General features: G+C 33.0%; 2 protein-coding genes across 3 annotated transcripts; both read right to left on the bottom strand.

Moving 5' to 3' along the window:
- Nucleotides 1–218: 218 nt before the first annotated feature.
- On the bottom strand, nucleotides 219–3,633 carry LOC131647239 (uncharacterized). 2 transcript variants are annotated; one of them, XM_058917148.1, is made up of 6 exons: nucleotides 3,447–3,633; nucleotides 3,212–3,352; nucleotides 2,756–2,818; nucleotides 2,045–2,280; nucleotides 1,818–1,865; nucleotides 219–1,125 (listed from the first exon to the last, which is right to left on the bottom strand). In XM_058917148.1, exons 1-6 carry the CDS (start codon nucleotides 3,538–3,540, stop codon nucleotides 928–930), a joined length of 780 nt encoding a protein of 259 aa, XP_058773131.1. In that variant the 5' UTR covers nucleotides 3,541–3,633; the 3' UTR covers nucleotides 219–927. The 2 variants fall into 2 exon arrangements, with proteins under 2 accessions (XP_058773131.1, XP_058773132.1); XM_058917149.1 differs by having other exon boundaries at nucleotides 302–1,125; nucleotides 2,045–2,277.
- Nucleotides 3,634–7,953: 4,320 nt separating this feature from the next.
- On the bottom strand, nucleotides 7,954–9,251 carry LOC131647238 (sirohydrochlorin ferrochelatase, chloroplastic-like). The gene is made up of 5 exons (XM_058917147.1): nucleotides 8,993–9,251; nucleotides 8,844–8,905; nucleotides 8,651–8,761; nucleotides 8,446–8,538; nucleotides 7,954–8,319 (listed from the first exon to the last, which is right to left on the bottom strand). Exons 1-5 carry the CDS (start codon nucleotides 9,189–9,191, stop codon nucleotides 8,191–8,193), a joined length of 594 nt encoding a protein of 197 aa, XP_058773130.1. The 5' UTR covers nucleotides 9,192–9,251; the 3' UTR covers nucleotides 7,954–8,190.
- Nucleotides 9,252–11,297: the final 2,046 nt, after the last annotated feature.

The raw sequence follows: 11,297 nt of genomic DNA, 5'->3' as shown, positions 1-11,297 counted from the left end.
GTGATAATATTGTTACACCTTTTTTCGTTTAGAAGATCTAACTCCTCTATGATGGCTCATGCATTGTCTTATTTTTGCAAATGATACAACGTCCTATCACCTCGATCAAAAAAGTAAGAACATAGAGATACAATTTCTTTTTTTTTTGAACCAACATAGAGATACAATTTCAATGACTTTAATATTGGTTAAAATCGACAGAGTGTCCCCAACATCGACGTCAATTTTAATGAAAAACGTGTAGTAAATGGAGTCAGGGGTGTTTTTGGAGATGCATCTCCGAATTCACCATAGAAAATTTTGGAGAAGCATCTCCAAATCAATTTTTGGCAAAAATAGAGTAGAGTGCATTCGAAAATGCATCTCCAAAAATTTATGAAAGCAATTTCGGGTTTTCATAGCTATGAGCTACGCCATAAAAGTGAGAAAAAAATGCCTTAATTAAAGTGGACAATGTCAGCGTTTCCGTAAAAATTTCGCAGAGTTGTGGTCTGAACCATAAATTATAAACATTTAAATCCTTTTTTTTATATAATTTGATTTGATACTGTATTATAAGTACCAATCCAATTTGATTTAGCCCTCTTTTGCTTTCTTTATTCTTCAATATGTTAAATTTTATACTTAGCAAAGTTTACATAAAAAAATTCACCTCAACAGATTCCACTACTCTCTAAAATTATAAAAAAGATGAACTTGTTGATCACAATACAAGACTTGGAAAGGGTAAGCCCTTTTAAAGAAAAAAAAAATCTCTAAAGGTGAACTCCAGTTATATGAGTTGGAATGCTGAAGAAATAGTAAGGAGGTTCAGAGTTTGATCCATGCTGCTAACAAACTCTCCCTCCTTGTAACCAACTAACCCCTAATCTTTCCCTAAAAAAGGAAACAAGAGATAAAAAAAATCATGGCTTTCACAACAGAAAATCATGAATTTCCTTGTTCATTCCTTGACAGTAAGATGCTTCCTCCGACCAAAGATCGTGCTTCCCAAGATGGTAAATGTGGAAGAGTCCACCATGTACCAAGAATTCCAACCAAAGTAAACTTGTGATCTCTTACTTCAACATCAGCCAGGCAAAGAAGCTTATAGTCATCTACTTCAACTTTGCTGGCATATACTGACTGCAGATAAAAGAAGAATCACCGGATATCAAAATGTGTTCCAAATCATTGAGATCGGAGAAATTCATAGTATATAAAAGATCTTAACTAAGTTCCCTCAATTTTAACGTTAAACTACACATAGCAAACTCACAGTCAAATATGATCGTTGTTCTACCGATTCGGCATATCCAATACATCTAGGCATGCATTATTTTATCAGAATATCTAATGTTGCCTTTTGACTCCAATTATTGAAATCTAGGGCGGGACAATACTTTGCAAAGTGCAAACAAAAACCATAAAGTAGACAATAGCTAGGCCATACTTGGATAAACAACTTATTTAAGCGCCTTATAGTAGAATCATTTCTATCATATAAATTTATATAAGAAAAGATAAACCGGTCAAACTGTTTTCATTAGCTATAAGCTGTTTTATATGCCATCCCAAAGAGATTATGAAAATAAGCTTTCGGGAAGTTCTTCCAAACAGTTTCACAAGTACTTATATCAGAAGATAATCACAAATAAGCGCTAAACAAGCATAGCAACGTGGAAGATTACCAAACAATATAGTGTGATATGTAGATACATAATTCTATTAGTAAATCATAAAATGATATTAGATATCTGTGTAACTAAGCGAAAAAAACTGAGATCGTTAGGTCTTCATACTAAAAACACAATCAAATAAAAGAGATGATGATGCACCTTTTTGTTAAAAGAACTAGTATCTTCGCGTATAGATTGTTGGCACAACTGCAACACAAGAATTTGTTTATCAGAACATTGTCAAGTAAAACCATATCACATTTAGTTACCCAATGAAATATATTTTGGAAAAATCTTAAGACGGCTCGAAAAATGGCAACAAATAAATTCAAGTATTTTGAGTAGTATACACTTTTTTTCAAAGTATTATCAATGCAGTATCTGACCTGATCAACAAAAACATAGACAGAGAATGGATTCGGCTTTGTGCTGAGTAGGAATAACGTCAGTTTAATGAATAATATTGTAAATGGATTATCCAAGTTTGTAAGCACTGTCAGAAAGAACAAAATTGGCAGCCAAAATTTTCCAACTACTTTATACAGATCTTGTATATTTTCTTCATCCTCTGAAAGATCTTGTGAATTGTTATGACGATCATCCCACAAAGCATCCTCAACTACTTGTCGCAGAAAAAAAAGATCAAATTATTGAGAAATGCAGCTTGGGATTACAGGTACCAGCAAAATTAACAGATAATAATGTTGTCAATCACAGATCAAGGAAAATAGGGATTTTTCAAATTCGGTTACGCAACAGTACTACAGTGCTGCTAAATCCACTATTTGACTTTGTACTAAATAGCATATCTCAGAACAATAGCGACCTCTGCAGCACCAACATCTCTGAAAAAATGTGTGTCTTTGTCAGTGTCCGAAACTGACACTTGTGATTACGTTTAATTTATATAAGTTTTTCAAATTATTACCGGTGTCGATGTGTCAGTACCGGTGTCGTGTTTCTAGTGTATGTGCTTTATAGATAGCGATTTCTTCAAATTTCCATACGGAATAGCGTTACAGCGCCGCTATGGCCTTTATTCAATAACGGTAACATAAGAACTAAAGTATATAATACCAATCAAATCTGCAGCTCACCATCCATGGAATAAGCAATAGCAGATGCAGTTGCAGCCGAAATGCCTAAGATGCATCCAATACCTGAAATATGTATCAAAACAACCCAATATTACAAAAATTTTAAGTAAAAGTCAATTTTTTTCCGTATAAGTTGTTTTTATAAGCTAAACTTATGGACACAGGATATATTGTTTCCATAGACCGCGGATCAAACAGTCGCACAATTGCTTATGTCAGTAGATAATCTCAAATAAGTCAATCCAAACAAATTCCACATTTTCAATTGAGATTTTCTAAGAAACTGTTATATAAATCATACATAAGAATTAAACTAATACAAATTTGACAGTTATCATAATTCACATTGCAAACACGTTACTCTAAAACCTAACAGAATTAGTTAAGAACCTAACAGAATTAGTTCATAACCTAACAGAATCAGTTAAAACCTAACAGAGTTAGTTACAAGCTTACCAGAATAGCGGAAATTACGGAGGTAGTTAGCAGTAGGATTCAGAGGTGGTTGAAAAATGAATGCACGCTGGGAATGTGAAACTTTGAGGGGTTTTACTTTCAATTTCAGTATTGTTCTTATTACTGCACCAGATTTCAAACCTGAATCAAAAATTGAAAAACAAAATCATTAGAAAATAAATTGAAAATAATAATAATAAAAATGACGATTAGGTGAAAGAAGAAGAATTGGTACTGGTGGCGGTGAAGTGGTTGAAATGAGAAGTTGAAGAGAAAGAGGAAAATCTAATGAGATTGAGGAGTTTTGTGTGACCCAATAATTTTTTCATTTTTCCCTCAATTCAATTCGAGTTAGTTCTTCTTTCTGAACATTTGACAAATTGTTCCGAAGAAGAACATGGTTACTCCATTACTCTCATGAAAAGTTTATTTTTTAAGTTGTGTTATTAAAAACATTAATTATATCAATGTTAAAATAATTTTTATTCAATTATAATTAGTTTTACAAAACTTTTTTTTTTTTACTTTTTCAATTTTTTTTTCTCATTATGTCATTAATAAAAAATAATTTTGTAAGTCATCTTAATGGTTGTATTGTGAAGACAAGTTTCTTATAAAAATGTTGTGGTATTGTGAAGACAAGTTTCTTATAAAAATGTTTTGATGAAGACAAATATATAAAAGAAGGGAAAGATTCAGCAAACGAATGAAGTTTCAAGACAAGTTTGAAGGTTCTTGGCAAAATTAATTCAAGGTTATGATTCAAGGACTTAAAATGATGAAGCTATGGAAATCAAGATAAACTAAGGTGTATAATAATGATATGTTTTTTCATATGATATAGTTCTTAGATGCTGAAAGAAAAAGTTTCAAACTCATTTTTTACTTAGTTTTTAAAATGGAAAAACTTGGCATTTTTAACTTAGGAATTTTTCTAAGGACACATAATGTTAATCGATTAATTTGTATGGATGACAACGAGTAGGGTTGGGAGCAGTTTTTACACTACCCAAATCCGCATTCAAATTCACCATCTGAACACTAACTCAAATCTAAAAAGTTATTCGGGTGGTAAAATAACACACGCCCACACCCGTTGGGTTCGAGATTTTTCACCCGAACCCGAAACAAAACACATAAAATACAACAATATTGGAATTTTCCATCAATTTTCCTACAACAACATTACAATTTTTCATCAATTTTACAACTTTCCAACATCAACATTACAATTTTCCATCAACATTGAAATTTAAATTAAAGTCTAAAACTTTCCATCAAGTTTGGTAACATTACAACTAAAATTAAGGTCTAAGCGGGTGTGGTTTCAGATTTCAGGTGTGAGTTTCACACTAACCAAACCCGCACCCGAATTCGAATCCAGTCAACTCAAGTTTTCACCCGTTGACTCGGGTGAGTCCCGCGGATTTGGGTCTGCCTGCCATCTCTACTCATTCATTCAATCGATTAACCATGTATGAGTTTGAAAAAAAATTGAACTTTTCACTTAGGATAAACAACTACCCCTCTAGGTCAATTGCTTATCCATTACAAAAATTGCATATTTTTAAACGTTATGGGAAGGATAATCCATTACTCCATATAGGTCAATCGATTATCCTATCATATGTATCAATTTGAAAAATACTGAACCAATGTCTTACCTCTTCATCTCTAAGGATCATAGAACCTTTTCATAACATTCAAAATGATCATAAATTTTTTTTAACCACTGTTTGTTTCTGAAAATTCAAGAGGTACATGATTAATTATAAATAGAGAGATTTTTCAAATTCAAACTCACCTCTTTCCTGAAATATTTTACCGTGTTCAAAATATTTCATAGAAATTTTTCTACTGCATAAATTTTTACATCAGATAAAGAGATTGTTGGATCACGGTTCTAAAAAGTTTGCCACCGAAGAAATTACCGGGTCGAGTCGCGGACTAGGTCGCTCTCTTTAAGACGTTTCGCGGTACTGCCTAAAATTATGCAAAGCAGTCGAACTACCGCGCCGCCTCCAGGATAAAACAGCCCAGTTCTATACTGTACGATTACTATTTGCACGATAGATAATCGGTCTAGAAATACACCTTCAGATGGTACTAAGACCATTCAAATATGGTATAAATACCATCTTAATATCTGGTTTGACCAGTCGTAGTAATTTATCAAACCAAGAGAAATTTCAATATTTCTCAAAAGAGAATTTAATAATGGTCATTTGACCAATCACAATAATTTCTCAAACAAAGAGAAATTCAAATAATTCTCTAAAGAGAATCCAAGAAAAATTTATACTTGAAAATTTCTCAACTCAAACGAGAAGAAATTAACATTATTCTCTAAAGAGAATTCAAGAAAATACTCGGAAAATTCAATGAGTAGAAAGAAAGGGGGAGAAGTTGGCGCTTCGACAATTCGAAAGACGCGGAGTTATGAGAGTGAGGAAGGAAAAACTCAAAATAAGTTTTTGGTGAGTTTTGAAATGAAACAAGTGACTTACTTATATAATGAAGTAAACTAGCCAAGATTTCTAATCTAGGCGATGTGGGACTAAGGAATTTTTCCAACTAACATACAATGTGGGACTTGACTTAATGAATTTTTTTTCAATTCATCTCTCTCTATATTGGAATATATAAATAATGTTCCAACAGAGATTCATCTTCTTCTTTGAGCACTTGAGTTATATATCATTTGGTCATATAATTTCCAAAAAGGAAAGAAAAATTTTCTAAAGTGTTTGACAAATGTCCAAACCGTTAGAATAATGCAAGTGTGAGTAATGGGGAAATAGTCTCACATTGGATAGGAATGTGGTGACTTGAACATTTATAAGTGGGAAAATCCACTTACCTATCACCTTAAGGTTTTGGATGGAAAAGTGGTGTGTCTCCCACAAAGAAAAGTCCTACAAAAATAAGAATGCTCCTCGCTCGATCCTCCGCCAATTGTTGCGCTAACAAATTGTATCATAAGCCTTTGGTTCATGAGTATTTGGTTCGGGAAATGGACAGACCCACTTGTATCGAAAAGCCCAGGAAGTAGTGTCCTATTGCAAGGTGTCAACGACGGTACAAGTGTGAGAGGGTGGGAGAACCCATTCACCTATCACCTTAAGTTTTTAGGTGGACAAGTGGTGTGTCTCCCACAATGATGTGTTGCTCAAAGGAAAGTCCCATAAAAATAAGAATGCTCCTTGCTCGACCCTCCCTCGATTGTTGCGCTAACACAAACACATTTGTACTCAAACTATTTTATCTGTGTAGCTGTATTTTGTAACTTGCTTATCAAGTTGTGATGACAAATGTGTATAAGAGAAAGTATATCCCTTTCTTTTGCTTGTAAAACATAGAAAGTTGTGTGCTTTCTTATGTGTGTTAGAATTTTGTAAAGAGAGTATTAGTTGTAGACTATAAGAAAAATTCTAACATAGTCCCTCACGAGGTGTGAGGGAGATGTACTACCTTGATTGGAAAGGGGGACCAGAATATATATTTGTGCAATTTACTTTACTGCATTTATTTGTCTATAAATCACTTTATTCATTTAACCATAAAAATAAGCCATCGCATTACTGATATAAACCTGTAAGAGTAAACTAGTAAAATTTTCAATATAAAAAATTTGTCACCAACTCTATAAATTTTCTAAAACACCTAATTAAGGTAACTTGCTCATAAGATCCAGAAAATGACTTCCCTAATCCCTGTTTTTAGAGTCGGTGGCAGTAACAACAAAACCCCTTATTTTGTTGGAGAATACTATAATTTTTGGAAATTTGCATGCAAGCATATCTTGAGGCATAATATGACGATATTTGGAATGTTGTAGAAAATGGTCATTTCATTCCCATAAGTGTTGTTAATGGCGTTGGTACACCCAAAATCAAAATCTCTTAAGATGATGATGATAAAAAGAAAGTCCTATTTGACAAAAAGGCGAAGAACATGCTTCAATCAGCTCCTGGTATGGATTAGTTCTTTCGTGTCTCTCAATGTAAAACAAAAAGAAATATGGCATACATTAGAAGGCACTCATGATGAAACCATGGATGTGAAAAGATCAAAACCGAACACATTATCTCAAGAGTATACAACCTAAGAATCAATTCTTGACTTGTAGAAAAGATTTGCACACTTCATAAGCCACTTAATAACGCTTTGTAAGACTTTTTATAGTGATGAACTTAATCTTAAAATTCTTAGATCTTTAACCAGGGCATGGAAACAGAAAGCGACAATGATATTTAAAAAGAAGAGCCTATCCAAAATGATGTATACAACATTGTTCAGAAGACTTCAAGAGCATGAAATTGAACTTGAAAGACTAGAGAAGCATGAAACTCATGAGAAGAAATTCAAGAGTATTACTTTAAAAGTTGATTCAAGAGAAAAATTGGAGGAATACATTTCGGATGAAGATGTGAACATCACTCTTTTTGTATAAAAAAGTTTGGCAAATTTCTCTAAAATGATAAAACTTTAAATTTCGGTAATAAGAGGAAATCTTTCAAAAAGAAGGGGGCATGTACTTCAACCCAGAACTTTAAATTTTAATAGTAACAACCTTTTTGTGTAGCAAAACAATTCTTAAGAAACCAGTATGTAACATTTTTTAGTTAAAAAGACCAAAACTAAATATTAAATTAAACGAAGAGACTTTTGAGATTAATTATACCTTAAATAATAAATAAAAAAAATGAAAGAAAAAATGACAAATAAATCTATAAGTTCAAAAATTACTTCAAATAACATACCAGTGACAAAAAAAAAGTAATAATAATAAAAGGTGACAAGCTCCTTTAAAATAGAATTCTCAAAGTTTTTTTTATTGATATCAACTTAAACACTAAAAACATAAAAGTAAAAGGTAGTTTTTAGTCTTACGATGAGAAATTATAAATTTCCCAATATTTAGAAACTCATATAGAAGAACATTTTGAACATATCCAATTCAGATTATGTAATTCTTCTTAAAAATTCTTTTTCCTTTCAGCTTCTATAGGGAGAATGCATTTTCCAGTCCCATCACAAACCGAACATTCATCTGCATCTTGACCTATAGGCTTCAAGCAAGAATTGATCCTATCATTCACAATATCCTGCAACACAAAAATATTGTTTCAAATTCAAAATGACAAATACAACACAAAATAGATTGAATTATTCAACTCAAAACAGGTGAATTAATGTAAAAGTAAAATAAATTATCAAGAGAATGCATATACCACAAGTAGCTCATGAAGTCCAAGAGGTGGAGTAATGATGTATGACACACCAGGGTGTTGTTTTGCTGCCTCAGCACTCAAAAAAGGAATATCCTGCACATGATTAAGTTTTAGCATTTTAGATTTTCTCAATAAGCTATTAAACACAGACTCTGTCGCAGTGTCTGAGACATATCCGTGTTTGACACTTGTATCTGCATTTTACCTCATTAAAATGCTTTCCACTCCCAAGGAAAAAGAGACTTATAATAACACGACGCGCACCTTGTTGAACACAAGATCGAAAAGCGTCTTCGATAGATGGTTTTGCTAATTCCTAAAAGAATATAAATATTATTAACTTACAATAATTTGATAGTAACAAGAAGAAACAAACTCAACAAATTGAAGAAACTTACCATATGAGCAGGCTCAACAATCTTGTATCCAGTTTTGTGTCTAAACATCTCCACAAATTCATCTGAAACTCAAAAACAAGACAATAATTTAAACATCAAAATCAAAACATTCATAATTTCATATGAATCGTTTCATCAACTATTCTTACTAAGCATGATATTCGATTCTTCGCGATTTGAGCCATGATCAACAATTATCACAGCATCACTAGGACCGATCTTAAAAGAGTTTGATAAAAATATGAGAGAATCTGATCTTTGGTTTGTTTCAATTTCACTTGCAGAAAAGCTAATAAGGAAAAATAAAAACACCAAAACTATTTTTGTGTGACCCAACAAAATCTTCATATTTCTATTAATTCAATTCAACCCAATTTTTGTTATTCACAATTGACAAAGTTTTATGAAACTATCTTTAAATTGTAAAATCTCAAAGAAAATGGCTCCTCTACTTAAATGCTACATATAGAGTAGTTGAAATACATTAATTACGAATCCTTTCTTTTCTTATCAATTGACATTAATGATAAAAAATGTAATGAATTTTTTTTTAAAGTAATTTTTTTGTTTTTTTTACGGGAAGTAGTTTATTAGTTAGAATTTTACTTTTTAAACGCGATGTCTCAATACAAGTAAAAATAAATTTTGTGATATAAGAGGGTTGCGATCCAAACAATGGCCGAGATTCAAACTAAAGGAAAACTACAAACTAACTATTCTAGTAGAACAAATACTGTCAAACTAAGTTAGTTTATTTGATAGTTTTGTTTTTGTTTCTTTTTCTCCCTTTTTGGTACTTAGTTGCTTATTTATAGGGTCTTCAATATTGCCTCTCCATGTATAAATACTCTCTCTATCACTTTTGTGTTGGTGCACAATGAATAAAGATGGTGACAAAGAGAATAATAGAATAACGGCGCAAAAAAGATGAGAGAATAAATATTGTATTATGCTATTAATGATAGCTATTACAAGGCTATTTATAGGAAAAGAAAATCTTGCCACATAAGCCCTAAAACAGTAAACTTAGTGAACAAGTCTAAGGTACAAACAGTACAATACTACAAAATACTAAAGTACCCTTACTACTAAACAGCTAAGCTAATGAGACCCAGATAACATCTTCTGGTCAATACTATCTTCTGAGTAACCATCAGAAGATCAGTCCATCTTCTGAATATTGAATTACTCTTCAATACCATCCCTTAATTCATATTCTTCAATCAAAGCTGACAACGCCAATTCCATCCCTCAAGAGTATAAATTAATCCGTCTTGATCGCATTCGTCAAAACATCATCCATCTGCTTATGGGTGCTGCAGTGCACAACTTCTAATGTTCCATTCTGAACTTGGCTTCTCAAGAAATGATACTTAGTCTCAATATGCTTGCTTCTTCCGTGTAACACCGGATTCTTGGCAAGATTGATTGCAGACTTGTTATCAATCATCAGCTTCAGAGGCTTCTTCACTCTAATCTTCAGATCTTCTAATAGATTCAGAAACCACACAGCTTGACATGCAGCTACAGCGCCTGCAATGTACTCAGCTTCACAGGTTGATAGAGCAACAACAGGTTGCTTCTTGGAACTCCAAGAAATAGGACCTCCCAGAAACATGAACAAATATCCAAAAGTACTCCTTCTATCAACTCTGTCTCCACACCAATCAGAATCAGAGTAACTCAATAACTCTGATTCTTCCTTTCTCCCTGAAGGAAACAATATGCCATATTTCAGAGTTCCCTTGACATATCTCAAGATTCTGACAGCAGCTTGGTAATGGGACCACTTAGGTTTACTCATGAACCTACTAACCAATCCAACTGCGTAGCATATATCAGGCCTGGTATTACACAAATATCTTAGAGAACCAACCAGCTGTTTGAATACCGTAGCATCAACATCTTCACCTTCAGAATCAGAGTCCAACTTCTGATTTGCTTCTGACGGTGTAACAGCAGCTTTGCAATTCTCCAGCTTGAATTTCTTCAGAAGTTCTAACTCATACTTCAACTGATGCAGAATGATTCCATCTTCTGAGTACAGAATCTCCATCCCTAGAAAATATGAAATTTTCCCAAGGTCTGTAATCTCAAACTCATTCATCAGCACCTTCTTGAACTTCATCAGATCTTCTGGACAACTCCCTGTAAGCAATATGTCATCAACATAAAGACACAACAGAATCATATTGCTTCCAGAATGTTGCACATAAACTCCATATTCCATCTCACACTTCTGAAACCCTTGCTTCTTGAAAAATGAATCAATTTTCAAATTCCAAGCTCTGGGCGCTTGCTTCAATCTATACAGAGCTTTGTGTAATTTGTACACTATCCCTTCCTTATTCTTTTTCACAAAGCCAGAGGGTTGTGACACGTATACCTCCTCTTGTAATGGACCGTTCAGAAATGCAGACTTTACATCCAGATGCATCAAGGACCAACCTCTGT

This window comes from Vicia villosa, linkage group LG2, assembly GCF_029867415.1.
Source record: "Vicia villosa cultivar HV-30 ecotype Madison, WI linkage group LG2, Vvil1.0, whole genome shotgun sequence".
Classification (NCBI taxonomy): Eukaryota; Viridiplantae; Streptophyta; class Magnoliopsida; order Fabales; family Fabaceae; genus Vicia; species Vicia villosa.
This window is presented reverse-complemented; position numbering and strand designations above follow the sequence as displayed.

Excerpts from the sequence above, each read along its gene's own strand:
- LOC131647239 (XM_058917148.1), bottom strand. The coding sequence starts at position 3,540 with ATGAAAAAATTATTGGGTCACACAAAACTCCTCAATCTCATTAGATTT. Across the intron at positions 2,819-3,211 it reads CCGTAATTTCCGCTATTCTG|GTATTGGATGCATCTTAGGC; the intron begins GTAAGCTTGTAA and ends TACATATTTCAG. Across the intron at positions 1,866-2,044 it reads TCTATGTTTTTGTTGATCAG|TTGTGCCAACAATCTATACG; the intron begins GTCAGATACTGC and ends CTTGTGTTGCAG.
- LOC131647238 (XM_058917147.1), bottom strand. The coding sequence starts at position 9,191 with ATGAAGATTTTGTTGGGTCACACAAAAATAGTTTTGGTGTTTTTATTT. Across the intron at positions 8,762-8,843 it reads TTGTTGAGCCTGCTCATATG|GAATTAGCAAAACCATCTAT; the intron begins GTAAGTTTCTTC and ends ATATTCTTTTAG. Across the intron at positions 8,539-8,650 it reads GTGGAAAGCATTTTAATGAG|GATATTCCTTTTTTGAGTGC; the intron begins GTAAAATGCAGA and ends AATCATGTGCAG.